The sequence below is a fragment of the Phyllostomus discolor genome, chromosome 5, assembly GCF_004126475.2.
Source record: "Phyllostomus discolor isolate MPI-MPIP mPhyDis1 chromosome 5, mPhyDis1.pri.v3, whole genome shotgun sequence".
In the NCBI taxonomy this organism is placed as follows: domain Eukaryota; kingdom Metazoa; phylum Chordata; class Mammalia; order Chiroptera; family Phyllostomidae; genus Phyllostomus; species Phyllostomus discolor.
Genome location: NC_040907.2, coordinates 85,749,966 through 85,769,907, shown reverse-complemented (window position 1 = coordinate 85,769,907; position 19,942 = coordinate 85,749,966). Strand labels below are relative to the sequence as shown.

Sequence of the window (19,942 nt, the reverse complement as noted above, 5' to 3'; positions counted from 1 at the left end):
AGCATACTAATTTAAAATAGTCTTAAATAAGAATTGCATAAAGTTGGATGTGCCATTCAATTAATAAAACATTTGGTTCTCAAAACTGTTTTCCCTTTTATCCTGAGTCACTTCTATGTTATCATGGTAATGACAGTAGTACTAGCTACTCATTAGAGAGCTTAATATGTGTCAGCCCTTTTTATGCAAAGGTTTATTTAGTTCCCACAAGGAGCCTACTGTTATTATTTAACAATAAAATAATTAGAGTAAGTGGTAACTTGTTCAAATTCACTTGACTAATATGCAGGAGAACCTGACTTGAAACCCCAATATATCCACCTCCTAATCCTGGTTCTTGCCAGTTACCCTGTTGTGCTGTATCATCATAACTACAATAATACTAAAATGACTTCTTCATTCCCTCCCTCAATGAAAATGATTTTATCTTTATTCATATATTTTGAAGTTTATGCATTCTTTTCTCATTGTCTGTGTATCTATAAATATCAGCCCCCTTCATCATTCTCTCCCACATTGAAGTCTTATCTAAGGTAGAAACTATACCTGTGTTAAATGCATTAAAAGCTATAACAACTACACATCCAAGATTTTCAGAAATATTGTTGATTTAAAATATTGGGCCTATTGTGCTTCACTATCCTTACAGTGTCTTAGAAATCCCAGCCTTTTAATACTCATTAATATTTCCCAGACTGCCTGGGATACTTGTGTTCTTTCTTCAGGTTGCAGTTGAAAAACTGCTTTGGGGAAATTTTACTCTGGGTACCTCCCATTCTGTCTAACCTACATAAGTATCAGCTCCTTCTCTGAGCTCCTCTGCTACTTTGTACTTCCCACCCAGTTTAGAGTTACCTCTTCTATTACTTCCAAAGGCTCAAGGATTGTGTCTTATTCACTTTTGGCAAAAAGTGGAGCCCTGGCTGGGTGGCTCAGTTGGTTGGAGTGTCCTGAAGCAATCGATTGATGTTTCTCTCTTTTCCTCTCTCTCTAAAATCAATAAATGTATTCTCTGGTGAGGATTTTTTCAAAAAGTGGATATATTCTCCCAGCATCTACTATAGCACTTGGTACATAATACAAGTTGTATTGTAAAAGGAATGACAATTCTTTCAAGTTTATTGGGCTGGCTTTTTGATCATTTAAATACAACCAATATAAATGTTTGGCACTTTGCAGAGAATAGGCTTGCAGACTGACACTTAGTGAATCTACTGGGTGATGGTTATCATTTTCAGGATTTCTTTTCCCTTTTCCCCCTTTCATACAGATGTATCAAGAAATCATTCTTGCACTTAAAGCTGCAAGCAAGGACAACTCAGTCCTAACTGTTTTAACAGGTAAGACATTTTCTTAAATTATTTTTTTAAGCAGGAGAAAACCAAAGATTAATATATGTGCATGGGGAATCCACACAGACATGATAAATCCATGAAAATTTCAAAGACAGTGAAGCAACATTGGGTAAAGAAGACATTTTGGACAAAGGACAAAAGAGGGGTAATGGTGTATTAGATTTCAGAAGTGAGAATGGGCGATTTCAAGTAATTGAAGAAGAACAGAACCTTTCTTAGGTTTCTTAATTAAATATTTATTTTGTGGGATTTCCTACTAGGTAGGAAATTAAGTATATAAGCTCTAAGATCTTTTTCAGTAATAGATACTCTAATTCCTAAATATATGAAAAATTTAATAGACACAAAATTGATGTCTATAAAAATCAGATACATATTGGTAAGAAATATACTATTGGTACTAAAATTCGGTACTTAACAAAGGGGATGGTCTTAATGTAGGAAAGATAATCTTTGCAGCATTACTTATAGTTGTGAAAATGTGGAAACATTCTAAATTAGGGAGTTCTAGCCAAGATGGAGGCACAGTAGAAATGTTTCACTTCCTCACACAACCAAAAGAAGGACAACAATGAATTTTAAAACAGTAAACAACCAGAACCACCAGAAAATCAAATAGCATGGAACTCTGGCAACCCAAAAGTTAAAGAAACATTCATCCAGACTGGTGTGTTAAGACAAAGGAATGTGGCCCAAATGAAACAACAGATCAAAACTCCAGAAAAAGAGCTAAGTGATAAGGAGATAGACAACCTCTAATGCAGAGTGCAAAACACTGGTAATCAAGATGCTCACAGAGTTGATTGAGCTTGATCGCAAAATGAAGGAAGAAATGAAAGCTATACAAAGTGAGATAAAGGAAAATGTGCAGGGAACCATTATGAAGGGAAGGAAACTGGGACTCAAATCAATGATTTGGAACAAAAGGAAGAAGTAAACATCCAATTGGAACAGAATGAAGAAAGAAGAATTCAAAAAAATGAGGAGAGGCTTAGGAACCTCTGGGACAGCTTTAAGTGTTTCAACATCTGAATCACAGGCTGCCAGAAGGAGATGAGGAAGAGCAAGAAATTGAAAACTTATTTAAACAAATAATGAGGGAAAACTTTGACAATCTGGCAAAGGGAATAGACTTCCAGGAAGTCCAGGAAGCCCAAGGAGTCCCAAAGAAATTGAACCCAAGGAGGAACACACCATGACACAACATAATTAAGTTACCCAAGATTAAAGATAAAGAGAGAATCTTAGAAGCAGCAAGAGGAAAAGAGAGAGTTACCTACAAAGGAGTTCCCATCAGACTGTCAGCTGATTTCTCAAAAGAGACCTTACAGGCAAGAAGGGGCTGGAAAGAAGTATTCCAAGTCATGAAAGGCAAGGACCTACATCCAAGATTGCTCTATCCAGCAGAGCTTTCATTTAGAATGGAAGAGCAGATAAAGTGCTTTCCAGATAAGGTAAAGTTAAAGGTGTTCATCATCACCAAGCCCTTACTATATGAAATGTTAAGGGGACTTATTTAAGAAAAAGAAAATCAAAACTATGAACAGGAAAATGACAATAAACTTACAACTACCAATAACTGAACTTAAAAAAACAAAAAACAACTAGAACAGGAACAGAATCACAGAAATGAAGATCACATGGAGGGTTATCAGTGGGGAAGGGGAGGGAGGAATAGGGGTGGATGAGGTACAGGGTATAAGAAGCATAATTGGTAGGCATAAAATAGACAGGGGGAAGTTAAATATAGTATAGGAATTGGAGAAGCCAAAGAACTTATATGTACAACCCAGGGCATGAACTAAGGAGGAGGAGGAATGCTGGAGGTTGGGGCAGTGCAGGGTAAAGGGGGGATATAGGGAAGAAAAAAATTGGACAACTGTAATAGCATGATCAATAAAATATACTTTAAACAAAAATTCCAAATTATGTTGCCATAATAGAATAATAAAGCAAATTACAGAATACCCACTACTGTATATAAGACAAGCATTAAAAAGTATAATTGTGTAAAGACCAACAATATAGAAAATGTTTAAGATATAATAAAAAAACATTAGAAATTATGTCAGTGCTATGGTTATAACTGGAACATATGATGGATGCCCATGGACCTGAATGGATGAGAATAAGGAAAATGAAGGTTTGGATTTGGAAAGGGCACCATGCTTAGTGGGGACTCAGATCAACTTGAGGTTAAATCCTGAATTCATGCCCTACTACCTATGGGTGACCTCTCATTTTGAATGGAGAAGTCAGTGTTTTATTAACCCTATTGAATGGTTGAGAAGATCACATGAGATGATGCAGGTAACAGGCATGGCACACAGCAGAAACTTGTTAGAAGTTGGCCTGGCAGAAGCAGGAGTGATTTTTTTTTTCATTATCATTAAAAGTTGTAAAATAAGTATTATCTAGAGGTACCAGATAGCTTTTATTAAAAAGCAGAGGGGGAGAGAGAGAAATCTAATAGCTGATTCTAGGGGATGAATGAAAGCAAAGAGTTGAAGGGGCCCTCATAGTCCATGTGATTGCCCAGGTAACTTAGGAGAGTGAAGATGAGAAAAACAGTAGTCTAGAAGTAGCATTTGTTCAATACTGGAGAATGTTTGATATTTTCTAAACTATTTTTTAATATAAGTATAACATAGGCACATGGTTTTTACAAAACCAAAATGTATGAAAAGTACATGACAAAACTAAATCTCACTCTCCATGGAACCCCAGTCTTGCTCCCTAGGAAAATTCAGATGCCTTTCAGGAAGAAAGGCATATACTGTCCAAGCATGTGTGGTAGTTTTCCTCCACTTTTTTTAAAACAGAAAAGGAAGCATACAATACATAAATATACCCAACTTCCTTTCTTAACATTCCCTGAAAAACCGTTCCATCAGTACCTACACATCTAAGTTTTTCTCTTCAGGGCTACAAAGTACTAAATTTTTTGGATTTTATCATTGATTTCATCATTCCTCTATTGAGGAACATGTGGATTATACTTAATCTCTTGCTATTAAAATGGTGTTGCAGCCCTGGCCTCAGTTGGTTGGGCTCAGTGGCTCAGTTGGTTGTAGCATCATCCTGTAATCTAGCGGTCCCCAATTTTTTTGTGGTACCAGAAACCAGTTTCATGGAAGACAATTTTTCCACAGAAGTGGGGTATGGTTTCGGGATGAGTCAAGCACATTACATTCAAACTCACCACCTGCTGTGTGACCCAGTTCCTAACAGGCCCAGACCAGTACTGCTCCATGGCCCAGAGGCTGGGGACCCCTGCTATAATCAAAAGGTTGTGAGTTTGTGCCCTGGTCTGGATGTGTACAGTAGGCAATCAAATGATGCTTCTCTCTTGCATTGATGTTTCTCTCCCCTCCTCTCCCTTCAAAAGCAGTGAAAAATATTCTTGGGTGAAAATAAAAAAAAAGGTGTTTCAGTGAATAAACTTGGATGTATGTCTTTCAACTAACATGCAAAATATCTGTAGCAATATTCTATATTGCTAAATTTTACTTTTAGTATTACTGAAAATAAAATTGTCAGTTTAGTAACAATGTTAATAATGTTTAATATTTATATACTGGTAATACTTTCTGCTTGCCAGGCACTCTAAACACTTTAATTCTCTTTAAGTTTTTCTTTTAATTTCTTAATTTTTCTAAGCTTTCTTGCAACAGTGCTATGAGAGTAGGCCCTATTATTACTCTACTTTATAGGTGAGAAAATTGAAAGATTAAGTTGTGAGAAATAGTGCCTTTATTGGTTATTTTCTATACTTCACTTTTGGCTTCTGTTTCCTCTGATCTAAGCATTACTTAATAGCAGTTCCTTTAATTTCTAGAAAGTTTCCATTTGTGTTTTTAATTCCTAGCTTTATTCACTATAATCAGTGATTATCAGTTTTACTAATTTTAGTTTTTTAGAATATATTAAAGTTTTGTATATATTGCTATCTATTGACATCTGTCTTGAAAATAAAGTAGACAATGGCCCATTTTTTTGATCATCCAGAACTTCAAAAGTAAGTTCCATGCTATTTTACATATGTGATAATCTACAATATAATAAGTTATATGAAAAAAAATTTTAAGTAAGTTTTCTTTACTCTTAAGGTATAGAGTTTAAAATATGTCAGTTGGACATATCTTTCTGATTTATATATATATTTAGATTCTCCAAATTCTGTTTTTTCCTTATAATGACTCTGTCTTGGGCTGAAAAAAAGTGAATTAGGGGCATCTTAATAGATGTTTCCTGTTGCGTTTCTGTCAATTTCTCCTTTATGTTAAAAAAAAAACAGCTTTTGCTTTAAAGCAAGGTTTTATCTTAATGATACTAAAAGATTTATAGTTATGCTTTCACTGTGGAGTTTATTCTTTATTACCAATGGCCATCTAGCTTATTTAATGCTTTTCACATTGAAAAACCAACCTTCTCAAATATTAATACTGTAACACCTGCTTCAGTACTGTTTACATTTGTCTGCGAACCTGTACCCATCTTTTAACTTTACATTTTTCTGGATTTTTTTTTATTGACTGAGTTTTATGCAGATGTTTTTGGGTTTTCTCCTTTGATGCAGTCTGAGTTTTTCTTGTAATGGGGCATTTACCTATTTAGACTTGTATATATGACAGAAATGCTGAGTTTTAGTTGTAGCGTCCCACATGCTTTCTATTTATAATGCTTCCTTTGTTATTTTTTATTTCATAGTCTGTATTTCTCTTTGTGTTTTACTTCTCATAGTTTGGAAGGGTTTTTTTGCTGCTTGCTTTTAGCAATTACTTTCATGTGTTTATATGGTATACATCAATATCTCTGGCTTGTATATTCCCTTTGGACAGTATCTGTTGGTTGTCTCTATGAAGGGCAAGGAAGTGAACATGAATTTCCTGACATCCTTAAACTTCTCTTCCAAGTGTATGGTCTGTTAAACAAAGCCCCAATTTTTCTGGCATTGAATGTTGCTGGGGAGAAGTTTGAGGCTACCATTAATTTTGTTTTTATCCCTTAAAAATGATGTTAAGATCATTTTTTTCTCTAGATGGCCATGGGATCCTTTTCCATTTGTATCACTTTTTCCTAGGCAATGCATATCTTTTAAAAACCGATTATTAAGGCCTTATTTTAAGTTTTCTTTGATAATATCTCTGAATGTTTTGGCTTCAATTGATCTGTTCTCTTTGAAAGAAATTCTAGTTATGGAAAAGAAATGTCTGGTCTGCTGGGTCTGTTACCTGTTATTTTCTCTGAATTCTTAATGCTGTTCTCTTCCATTTATTTTGCTCAGTTGTCTCAATCCTGTACTCTAGTACCCTCATTGCATTTTTAGCAATGTCCCTCCTTCTTTCGCTGCTTCTGATGGCCTCGTTTTTAACGATTTTCTCTTTTATTTTTTTCCTGAACTCTTAGACTCCTTTTCATTTTTTTCTATGGTTCATCACTTCTATTTTGAGTCCACAGGACATCTAAGTTCCTAATGTTTTGTACACACACACACACACACAAATATATTTGGAAGATCACCATAAAATTTGGGGGGGGATTTATTGCTCATAATATTATTGAAAATCCTATTTATGACACTATTTGCTCCTGGTGGAAACAGGAAAAAAATTGAGGAATAAATTTATTATGTAATAATACTACCGAAATCAAATATAGCTCTTTGCTTTTCAGTACCCCACATATAACTGTGTAAAGCCCTACTACAAAAAGAAATGTTCATTCTTTAAATCTTATCTTTGAAACTGGCCCTCAAGCCCATTCCATTGCAATCTCCATTTTTTGCTTTGGTCTCTCCTGACATTTGTATAATTAAATCCTCATATGTTTTTCAGGCTTTATCTGACTTTCCCTCCTTTAGCTCTGTCTTCCCTAGGCTCAGGTAGCACAGCCTGTACCTGATTTCCCCCTGTCCCTGGTGGCAACTGTAATATCCTTCGCTGATTCATCTTCTCTGTGGCCATCACATGGGAGAGTTCCTGAAGGTTTAACCCCAGGCACTCTTCTTTCCTTGCTCTATGTCCTCCCTGGACCCTCTCGTTTATACCCACACTTCAACAAAAGTCTTATATATATGCCAGTGAGCCCTGTGTTAGTATCTCAGGACACTCCACAGGGCTCCAGACTGGTATACCCACCTGGTACTTCTTAATGGGTGTCACCTCCCACATCTCACTGCCTGGATCTTTTTCAGTTTTCCAAATCACAGTGGTGGCTCCACATCTACACTATTATGTAGATCAGAATCCTCACATTCATTATTGACCCCTGGCCCTTCCTCGCCTCCCGAGTCCAGTCTAATCTCATTTCATTTTATCAATCTCTCTGGAATCAATCCTTTTTTTTTTTTTTTCTGTCTTTTCTTCACTAGTACAAGCCACCATGGACTCTTGTCTGAACTGGTGAGTCCTGTCTAGTCTCTCTGATCCTCTTTTGCCCTCCTCTTTCCCATGCCCAGTACAATCTCTTCACTACATTCAAAACTCTTAAGTGGGGACTTCCGGCCAAGATGGAGGCATAGGTGGACGCACCATATCTCCACACACAACGAAGATTAGAACAACAAAAATTTAGAGGCAGAATAACACCCAGAACTGACAGAGAATTTATCTGAATGGAAGTCGGACAGCCAAGAAGTTGAAGTAGACTCATTCATCCAGACTGGTAGGAGGGGCAGAGAGGAGCAGCCAGCGCGGCTTGCAGCGTGGGTCACCGCGAGGAGAGCAAAGAGAATTGGGCGCATAAGGCAACTGGGGGCACGTAAGGCATCTGGGGCACGTGAGATTGCAGGGGGTAGACCCTGAGTGTGCAAGTGGCAGCTGGCAGACCCAGTGAGGCAGCGATTGTGGAGCAGGGCAGAGCGTGCAACACAGGATCCCAGGGAAGGGACTGAGGTCCCATGGAGAATGGAGCTACCGCCTTTGTTCCCTCTCACCCCTCCCCCACATACAACGTCACAATCTAGCGACTGGGATGCCCAGCCCTGGTGAACACCTAAGGGTCCGCCCCTCACCATAACAGGAGTGACCAGACCAAAAAAGAGAGAGAGAGAGAGAGAGAGAGAGAGAGAGAGAGAGAGATGTCTCAAACAGAAGAATAGATCAATGCCTCAGGACTCATCATTTTAAGCGACCAAGAGATAGCCAATCTATCAGATGCACAGTTCAAAACACTGGTGATCAGGAAGCTCATAGAATTGGTTGATTTTGGGTGCATATTAGATGAAACAATGCAGGTTACCGTAAAAGAAATGAAGGAAAATGCACAGAGAACCAGTAGTGATGGGAAGGAAACTGGGATTCAGAACAATAGAATGGACCAGAAGGAAGAAAAAAACAACCAAATAGAAAAGAATGGAGAAATAAGAATTCAAAAAAATGAGGAGAAGCTTAGGAACCTCCAGGACATCTTTAAATGTTCCAACATCCGAATTATAGGGGAATCAGAAGGGGAAGAGGAAAAGCAACAGATTGAACACGCATTTGAACAAATAAAGGAAAACTTCCCCATTCGGGCACAGGAAATAGACTTCCAGGAAATCCAGGAAGCTCAGAGAGTCCCAAAGAAGTTGGACCCAAGCAAACACACACCAAGGCACATCATAATTACATTAACCAAGGTAAAAATGAAGGAGAGAATCCTAGAAGCCGCAAGAGATAAGGGGACAGTAATCTACAAAGGAGTTCCCATCAGACTGTTAGCTGATTTCTCAAAAGAGACCTTACAGGCAAGAAGGGGCTGGAAAGAAGTATTTCAAGTCATGAAGGACAAGGACCTACATCCCAGATTGCTCTATCCAGCAAAGCTTTCATTTAGAATGGAAGGGCAGAGAAAGTGCTTCTCAGATAAGGTCAAGTTAAAGAAGTTCATCATCACCAAGCCCTTATTTTATGAAATGTTAAAGGGACTTATCTAAGAAAAGATTTAAAAAAAAAAACATGTATAGTAAAAGGACAGCAAACTCACAAATATTAACAACCACACCTAAAGCAAAACCAAAAGAAACTAAGCAAACAACTAGAACAAGAACAGAACCACAGAAATGGAGATCACATGGAGGGTTAGCAACAGGGGAGTGGGAGGAGGAGAGGTTGGGAAAAGGTACAGAGAATAAGTAGCATAGATTGTAGGTAGAAAATAGGCAGGGGGAGGGTAAGAATAGTATGGGAAATGTAGAAGCTAAAGAACGTATATGGCACGTGGAAATGACTAAAGGGGGGGATGTGGGTGGGAGAGGGTGTACAGGGTGGAGGGGAGTGAAGGGGGGAAAATGGGACAACTGTAATAGCATAATCAATAAAATATATTTTTAAAAAACTATTGAATATGCTATTACAGTTGTCCCATTTTTAATTAATTTTTTAATTGAATGATACCAATGACTAATTTTACCTTGTTGGGTTACCTTGTCGAGTGATGATTATATTGTATTCCTATAAATATTTTGGGCTTCAAAAAAAAAAAGTACCTTGACCAAAAAAAAAGAAAAAGATACCATTGGTGGAGCTGCTGCTTCATTAAATTAATTCAGCTTTCCTTAAAGTTTTCTCATTAGGGAAATTGTTTTTCCTTCCATTTAAATAACAACATTTAAGCATTTTGACATGATATAAGAACTAAGTTCCTAAATTGCATTAATTCTAAGCACTCCATGGAGTTACCAGGATAAGAAGTTTTACCCTGGATTTGTTCTTATTTAATATGAGTATGCAACATATTACTATGATGTATTACTATAATATGGTAATGCTTTGCACCCCTGAGTGAAAAACAAAAGGATGCACGGTGAAATTTTTATGAGAACTGGACAGGAGAAATCTTAGATACTTCCTATGTTTGTTCTATTTTCTATTAATATGTCAATTTTTAAAAGTTGTGCATTACAAAACATCAACTCTGGCATTTGAATTAATAAATAAAAAGAACGGTGCCCTCCAAAAAACAAAAACAAAAACAAACAAAAAAACTCTTAAGTGGCACCAAACAATTCAGTGGAGAAAGAAAATCTTTTAACAAATGGTGCCAGAACAACTAAGTTTCTATATGGGGGGAAATGAACTTCAATCCTGTCTTACACCCTACACAAAAATGAATTTAAAAATTATCTAAACATAGAACACAAACATAAAGCTTCTAGAACAGAACAATGTCTTGTGACCTTGGAGTAGGCAGAGATTTCTTGGGCAGGACAGAAAAAGCATTAACTATAAAAGAAACAATTTACAAATTAGACTATCAAAATTTAAAATGTCTGCTTATCAAAAGACAATAGTAATAAAATGAGCATAAAGCTACAGGCTGGGGAAAAAATATTTGCTGTGCATAAATCTCATTAAGGACTAATATTCAGAATACGTAAAGAATTCCTACAAATTAATAAGATGAACTACCAGATTTTAAAAACTGGATAAAGATTTAGACACTTCATTAAAAAAATGAAATGAAAAGGTGCTCAATGTCATTAATCGTCAAAGAAATACACATTAAAACTACAATGTAATATGTCACCCACTAGAAGGACTAAAATCCAAAAACAAGCAATACCCAATATTGGTGATAATGTGGAGCAACCAGAGCTCTTAGGCATTTCTGATATGAGAACACTTTGGAGTATTAGTTGGCAACTTGTTAGCATTACACATCAGCCCAGTGACACACCTATCCATGCCTAGGCAATTACTGAAGGTAAATTAAGGATATGTCTATTAAAAAATTTGTACAAGAACAATCATAGTGCCGTACTTCAAAGTAGCCAAAAATTGAAAACAACAAAAGGTCCACCAATCGGTGGGTAAGTGAACATGTTAACTATTCATACAATGGAATGCTGCTCAGCAATAAACAGGAATGAATAACTGATACACACAGAAAACACGGTGAATCTAAAATATGGTTGAGCAAAGAAGGTAGACACAAAAAAGTACATATTGTATTGCTTTATCTAAGTTCTGTATAGGCGAGACTATGGAGACTGAAGCCAGAGAGCCTCAGGACAGGATGAGGTGGTATTATGTCTGCAAAAGAGCTTAAGGGAACTTTTTCTGGGATGATGGAAATGTTTTATCTCTTGTTTTGGATTGTGATCACACAGGTATTTACAATTATCAAAAATCACTGAACCGAGTTTTTAAAACTGGTCATTTTATTGTATGTATCATACTTTAAAACAAAAAGAAAACACCACTATGGCTCTTCGAAGGAAGGAGCTACAAAGACTCGCGTGCTATATCCTGCCTATCCTCATCCTACACCAGTTTCTTCCCCAGGGCTTCTCCTGCTCTGGCACAATGGCACTGCTTTGAACCCATCATAAACACCAGGCCTACCCCCTCCACAGAACCTTGGCATGTGCTATTTCCTCTGTGTGAATATTCTCCCCACACCTTTTTTTCTAGCTAACCTTGCCTGTCTTTCAGATCTCAGTTCAGTTGTTTCTTTCTTAGAAAAGTCCCTTACCTAAGCTCCCTGATTAGACCAAATCCCCTGTGACATATATGCACATCATCATCATGTACCTTTCCTTTGTATGATAGTTCCATTGGTTACATTTATTATATAACACATTTATTAATGTGTTATAAAATCAGTGTCTGTTTTACTCATTAATCTGTGCATTGGGGCAAGAACCAGAGCTGGGTCACCAGTGTGTTTCCAGTGCTTGGCATAGAGCCTGGTACATAGTAGATACTCAATAATTATAAAATGAACAAATGGTGAGTTTGTGATTTTAATTACAGGAAATGGTGACTATTACTGTAGTGGGAATGATCTCACTGACTTCAGTGGTATTACCGCTGGCGAAATAGAGGAGAAAGTTAAAAATAATCTTGATATGCTGAGGTAAGAGTACCATTTGTCTGATCCTAAAGGGTTCATCTGTATTCATCAAACTGGTATTTAGTTAAACAAAAGTAAAATAAATACTTTTTGTGTCAGTGTAATTAATTATGACCTTGAACATGCATATTTCTCCAGACTGCCTCTTTCAATGGGTAGTCATTCATTCTATCACTTTAACTTCTGTTACCTGCTCATCCTGCTGTCCTACATGAGATTTGATTGGAAAACATAAAAGTAAACTGTAGTAAATAAGGTAAATAGAATTCTCTCATATTGAGGAGAGGAGTTTAGCAAATTATCATCCAGCCAGAGGAATGCATGACTTCCATGATTGCTGGTTGTAGAAGACTGAAGTAGTCTCAAAAAGCACAGAAGATACAAGGCTTCTCTCTTCCCGTTTTGTTTATCCCCACTGAGCCTGTTCCTCTGAGTTCTAATGTTGGAGTGTATGCCTAGTCTGCCATCTGAATCTCTAAGTCTATAGCTGGGCTACAGTCCTGACCTAACTGCCCAGAATACAATATTTGAACCAAGGTCAAATTATAGGGCTCACTGTGAGCTTCCATCAGGGGCCATTCAGATGGGTGCCCTGGATGAATCTGGTGTGACAAGATGGGGAGGCACTGTTGGCGATATGGAAACATCCAGCCTAGCCAGAAACTTTTGTTTTTCTAGAGTCCTGCTGTCTTGCCTATACTTCAGTAATGCTGCTTTGGAACATTAAAACATGCTTTTGTATTTATTTGTAGGGTTTTTGTAAACAGTTTTATAGATTTTCCTAAGCCACTGATTGCAGTGGTAAACGGTCCAGCTGTGGGAATCGCCGTCACCATCCTTGGGCTATGCGATGCTGTGTATGCCTCTGACAGGGTACGTTAGTTTCCAGAAACTTATTAATGCAAGTAAAAATGAGATCCTTTGAATTCTCCTTTATTGTTGCTAGTAGTAAATGGGTATTTTTTGTTGTTGAATTGACTAAATTTAAATTTTTCCAAAGAATTATGCTAATTTGACTCATTTTGAGTTTTTAAGTTGAATTTTTCTAAACATCGAGCATGTTGTGAGCATTTTTTCAACTCTTGTTTCTATATTTTAATCTAATTACACAACAGAAATTTAATTTTCATATTACTGTAAAATAGTCCAGAGACCTTGAAAACTTGCTGGGGGAGGGGAGAGTAGCATCTTTGCAGGTTATACAAGTAGATTATTTGATACTTTTTTCCCTAAGTAAATGAACTCTAGAATTTAGAATTTTAGAATATGAAGATGACTTTTGAGCATTATCTGCTCTTACTCCCTCCTTTGCAGATAAGAAAACCTAAGTTCAGAGAAGTTTCTTGCCCAAAATACAATTTAGTGTTGTGTTCACCATTGAATTACATAGATTTTAATTTCTGTTTTTATTTCAGTATCAGTATATATCAGTAGAATGTATCAGTATCAGTAGAAAATAAAATTTTGAAAAATAAGGAAAAGTACAAAGAAAAAAGTTAAAAATTATTTCTTACCACTCAGAGATAACCAGTGTTTAACATTCATTTTTTTTAAATTTTTAAAATATGTTCATTGATTTTAAAGAGAGAGGAGGGGAGAAACATTGATATGAGAAAGAAACATCACCTGGTTGCCTCCCATACACACCCCAATAGGGAATCGAACCCACAACCTAGGGATGTGCCTTGGAGGTGTTTTCCCCACTGATTGATAGATGGGACTGTATAATAGTGCCCTTCACTCTTTGGTTTATCTTTTACTGGATCCCACTTAACCATGTGGGCAAGATGGCATATCTGATTCTTACTAATAATTTTCCCATAATGGGAGCAAATGAAATCCTAGGAGCTACAATGCCTAACTTTTATAGGTGGAAGTTTCTGCTCAAAGGCAAAAATCAATAGTGCTTGGTCACATTCTTTGTGTTAAATGACCAATTAATTGACCTGCTTTGAACAGGGATGGCATGAGGAATACCTGGCCTGAATTTGGGGTCTCATCCTTCATTACTTTTAGGGGAAATATCATATTTGAACCTTGTCCTGATTTGCCCACTGTAATGGAAATGACTATCATATACATTATTTTTTTTAAGATTTCTAGGACTTCCATCTTCTGATATAAATTGGAATTAAAATTGAAATTAGAGAACATATATGTAAATATATATTTTAAATGTACTTACTATATTAAATATAAATATAAATATATATTTAATAATTTATATCATTATTATATTAATTATATTATTTTATACTATATATTATTGTATATTATATATTAATATATTATTGTGTTTATTATATTATTATATTCATAAATTGTATTTAATAAGTATATACACATTTTTAATGCTAAGATTTGGCCCAAAGTAAAATACCTAACAAATAGTAACTATTGCTAAGAGTTCACCCAAATGAATTAAAACAGGTTTTAATTTTAAATTAGGGAAAGATACAGAAGAAAGAACCAGTAGAGAAGAATTCTTTGAATAGGATTTATCATTATTAGCTTCATGAATAAACACCATATTAAATGGGGGTTAACATTTAACCCATATAACCAAATTATTCTTTATTATGAGTAATAGTGAATTCCTATTAGTTTGTCAACAAATGGAACCTTTATTGTATAAGTTAGTAAAAAAGTTGAAATCATAAAAATGATAAGTATTTGAGTAGTCACTCTATAATAGGCCTTCTGTCGGTACGCAGCGCAACATTTATGTAATGCCCATGGCAGCCCCTTGAGAGGGGCCCTCCTCCCCAGTCCGAAGATGGGCGTGCTGGCACAGAGAGGTTAAGGGACGAGCAGACCCACTGAGCAGGCTGATGCCAAAGCATTAGACTAAACCCTTAGCTACATCTACAGCTCCATTTCTACAGATAAGCTGAATGCTTACTTATAACATACTTATAAATAAGTTAAATGCTGCTTATCATCAGCTTTGTATGTACCTGTTTGTGGTTTTCTTGTTTCGGTTTACTGCTATGTTCCTTAGGCTGTGACTCCTCAGTATGTTTTCCTGAATAAGCTTTCTTTTAGGGGAAAGGGGAGAGAAAACATTGGTAACTTTTTACTTTATATTTTTATTATTTTGAGTGGTATGCTGCATACATTATATAATTACATCTTTTAACAATATTCATTAAAATAAAAACATAATATATGATTATGGGAAATGAAACCTAAATATTCTGTTTACATATTGTTAATATTCATCAAGAAGCACAGAAATATTTCTGAAATATTAAAAAAATGACTATATTTTAAATAACCAATATCGAAATATTTTCCAGTTTAAAGCCAGTCAAAAAACCTCTGGGGCAAAATTTAGACAGATGACACTGAGAAAACTTTTTTTTTTTAAACCTTAATTTTTTTTTTAAAGATTTTATTTATTCATTTTAGAGAGGGAAGGGAGGGAGGGAGGGATGGGGAGAGAGACAGACAGACAGACAGACAGACATCAATGTGCGGTTGCTGCGGGTTATGGCCTGCAACCCAGGAATGTACCCTGGCTGGAAATCGAACCTGGGACACTTTGGTTCCCAGCCCGCGCTCAATCCACTGAAGAGAAAACTTTTTTTAATTCACTTAATAAAGGCTAATCTTTCTAATATATTTTTTAAATGCATCTAAAAACTGATAGGTCAACAACTTAATATAAAAATGGATGATGGAGAGGCATAAATAACCTACAGAAAATAAAGTATAAATAGCTCTTAAAAACATACAAGGAAGACACCATTGAGAAAATGATTATTAACCACAATATATAAAGAATTCTTACAACTCAATAATAAAAAGATAAAGTAACTTAAAAATAATGGGCAAAGTACTTATAATAGTTACTTCACCAAAAACATACAGATGACTAATAAGTTCATGAAAAGATGCACATTATTAATCATTAGGGAAATGTAAACTGAAACCATAGCAAGATACCACTACATACCTACTAGAACAGTTAAAGTTACAAAGACTAACAAGGTTTAGCTAGGATGTGGAGCAACTGGAACACATACATTGCTAATGGGAATGTTAAATGGTACAATTTGGAAATAGTTTAGTAGCTTCTTATAAAGCTAAACCATATAAACTTCTTATAAAGTAAACCAAAGTTTACTGCACAACCCAACAATTCTACTCCTAGCTATTTACCCATGAGGATTGAAAACATGTTCCTGCAGAGACCTGTACACAAATGTTCTTAACAACCTTACTTATAAAGGCCAAAAGACTGGAAATAATCCTGATGGCTTGAGCTAATGAAAGGATGAACAAATTAAGACATTCATACAATACTACTTGAAATAGGAAGGGACAAACTAGTAACATATACAACAAACAGTGACTCTCAGAAGCCTTATGCTCAGGATGAAAGCCTACAAAAGGACAAAAGGTTACACAGTATATGATCCCATTTATATAACTTTCTAGAAAAGTCAGTTTTAGGGACAAATATATCAGGTTGGTTGAAGTGAGAGGAATGAATGACTGCAGAGGGACACAAGGGAACTTTCAGGGATGATGGAAATATTCTGGATCTTGATTTTGGTGGTGTCTACATAACTATACATATGTTAAAAATCATCAAACTGTGTACATTAAAAGAGTGAATTTTGTAAGTATATAATACGACAATGATCCTAATTTTTTAAAATTTATTTATTTTTAGAGAGAGGGGAAGGAAAGGAGAAAGAGAGGGAGAGAAACATCAACGTGTGGTTGCCTCTTGCATGCCCCCTACTGGGGACCTAGCCCGCAACCCAGGCATGTGCCCTGACTGGGAATTGAACCAATGACCCTTTGCTTCACAGGCCCGTGCTTAATCCACTGAGCTACACCATCCAGGGCAATAATACTAATTTTTTAAAAAAGTTTCTCAACTAAGTAAGTAATGATTTTTTTAAAATCACTTACAAAAGTTACTATTTTTTTTTTTTTCTCTAAATAGGCAACATTTCATACTCCTTTTAGTCACCTAGGCCTAAGTCCAGAAGGATGCTCCTCTTATACTTTTCCGAAGATAATGGGCCCAGCCAAGGTAACCTTTGGAAACCTTAAAAAATAAATTTTAATGATCCATCTCTATTCGAAAAGTAATCTTATACTCTCTCTTCTTTCACTTGATAATTCAAACAAAAGAAAAACAAATTATCTGCTCCTCAACTCCTAAAAGTCTTAAATATGAAGAACCAGGCTATGGGAAATGTCTAGTATGGAGGGAGATTAGAAACTGTCTCTGCAGCTCCCCAAATCTGGGAAACTGATCATTCAGCTGGCTGGTAAGTGCCAGGGACATCACAAGTGGCACAGGCTGCATCCTCCACAGCTGGGTGGTATTCCTCAGGTAAAGGACCAGGGCTGTGCCAACCTCCCTTGGTCTGCTGGACTCGTTCCTCTTCTTAAATTCTTCCTGGATAAGCATCATCTGCTGAAAGTGATACAGTGGCATCTTTACTTTCAGAATCATGTGATGTACCAGCAGATGTGAGGCCCCAGGGGGTTTTCCACTTCCAGTCATCAGCTGGTTTCACCAGGGCATTAAGGCTCCTAGAGCAGTTAAGTGGCTGCTCAGACCTGTCACTGAGTTTATGGGAACATAATTGCCCACACTCTGTGTACATGGTTCCAAAGGGATCGTGACAAGGCTCAGCAAACATTCTTCAAGATCTGAAAGGGGGAGTAGGAATCAAGCCTATTTTCATTGCATTTAGGGTTTTGTTGTAAATATATATTTTTTAAATCTCTTTATTCTGTCACAGGCTGAGTTCACATTTCAAAGTTAATTTCTTAGTCTTGCTTTTCATTTCAGGCAATAGAGATGCTTGTTTTTGGAAAGAAGTTAACAGCAGAAGAAGCATGTGCTCGAGGACTTGTTACTGAAGTTTTTCCTGATAATACTTTTCAGAAACAAGTTTGGGCCAGGCTGAAAGCATATTCAGAGTTTCCCGCAAATGTTAGTATTCCTTTCTTTTTTTACTTGTATGAAACATGGAAATAATCTTATTAACCTTAAGAGAATAAGCAATCCAAAAAAAATACTTGTTTGGCTTGGAGTACATCTAAATTTGCAATTAAAAATAACTGTAATAATGTTAACAATTCTGATTTTTACAAAAACTTATCAAATAGGCATTCCATTTCTATGATATGAAGGCACAGGGGCCTTCCCCTTATGGGGAAAACTTTGAGGAGAATTATAGGACACTTTTAGTCTTGAATCTAGTTGAGAAAGTAGATAAGATAGGTTGAATTTTGGGAGATTCTTAATGTAGCACTTTCGTTTTCATATGTCATGGATAGCTAGTGACTAATTGCTCTTACATTTTTGTTGCTCAAAATTGTGGTCCTGGAACCAGAAGCTGTAGTACCTAAGGTGATTTGTATGCACATTAAAGTTTGAGAAGCACTGTCTTACATTACATATATATCATAATGTATCACTGGATTAAATGAACAATGAAGAAATAAGAATTAGAATTTTAGAATACTCCCACTCTATTAGAATACCTCTTAAACCTATTGTTGATTTTTGTTTTTTATAGTCCATAAGAATTTCAAAACAGGTCATCAGAAATATGGAGAAAGAAAAGCTATATGCTGTTAATGCTGAAGAATGTAGTGTCCTCCAAGAAAGATTGTTGTCCAACGAATGCATAAATGCAGCCGTGAACTTCTTATCCAGAAAAGCAAAACTGTGATGACTACTAGAGGAAAGTTAAGTGTTTCAAAGGAATGGATGTGCTATGATTTCTGATTTCTAATATTTGAACTAAATGAACTTCACTGTGCCTTTTTCAGTGATGAATTATGATTTATGATGATTATATTTTACCAGAGCCCTGATGAAAAGTTAAATAAGCTTTAAGAATTTACATACATTTGCCCTGGCTGGATACTCCTGTTAGAACATCATCCTGATATGCCAAGGTTACAGGTTCAATCTCCAGTCAGGGCACATACAGTCCATAAATGAGTCCATAAATAAGTGGAACAAAATTAATATTTCTCTCCCCTTCCCATTCCTTCTTTTCTCTCTAAAAAGCAATAAATTTTTTTAAATTTAAAAAATTAACTAAGTTTCATGTTGAACTCCTGACGCCAGTAGAAGCATGGGAGCTGTGTGGGGCTGCAGTCCTCTCCACCCCAGGTTGCCACCCCTGCCCTCTCCATGTGCAGGGGCTCAGTGTCCCCAGCTGCTGCTCCCACCCTGCCCAGGAATCAATTGATCATATAGTATTTGATGACACCTCACTAGTGGTTCTCTGCTGGGGTAGTATTGTCACTTAATGGTGTTTGGGAGGGCTGGGCCATATTTTTGGTTTTTCATGGTGTATTTAGTGCCCAGCGCCAAATATGGTAACATCCTGCATGCTAGGGACAATCACACCAAATAAAGAATTCCATCCAAAACACCCATAGTGTTGTTTCTTTATTGAGAAACGTGTTCAACCTGGCAATTTTAGAATTCCACATCTAATTTTTGTTCCCCAAACAGAGTTACCCACGTCCAAAGATGCATTTTCAGAATTACAACTACTAGACAATCTGAATTTTGTAGTTTTGTTGCATTTATCTTAAATCCCCACTTGTGGAAATGGTTTCTTTCCCCATAACAATGCTGGTGGAAACTGAACCAGCTAATTGACTGACCTGCTACACTGATGCCACAATAAACTTTTCGTAAAAAAATTGCTGAGGTAGCTGCAATTCTGCAAAGTAGCCAAGTTCATATAAAA

At 36.3% G+C, this 19,942-nt stretch overlaps 1 protein-coding gene across 6 annotated transcripts in view; it reads left to right on the top strand.

The window, feature by feature from the left end:
• The window catches only part of ECI2 (enoyl-CoA delta isomerase 2), a 33,668-nt gene extending 14,049 nt beyond the window's left edge, over positions 1 to 19,619 (top strand). For 5 of the 6 annotated variants that reach the window (XM_028513645.2, XM_028513643.2, XM_036026512.1 and 2 more), the window contains 6 exons: positions 1,271 to 1,340; positions 12,095 to 12,197; positions 12,947 to 13,067; positions 17,155 to 17,244; positions 18,016 to 18,159; positions 18,749 to 19,619. In XM_028513645.2, the coding sequence (XP_028369446.1) occupies positions 1,271 to 1,340; positions 12,095 to 12,197; positions 12,947 to 13,067; positions 17,155 to 17,244; positions 18,016 to 18,159; positions 18,749 to 18,904 (684 nt within the window). In that variant the 3' untranslated portion in view covers positions 18,905 to 19,619. The remainder of the gene's footprint in view (positions 1 to 1,270; positions 1,341 to 12,094; positions 12,198 to 12,946; positions 13,068 to 17,154; positions 17,245 to 18,015; positions 18,160 to 18,748) is intronic. The other variant, XM_036026513.1, reaches the window with a different exon arrangement.
• The last annotated feature ends 323 nt before the right edge of the window (positions 19,620 to 19,942 follow it).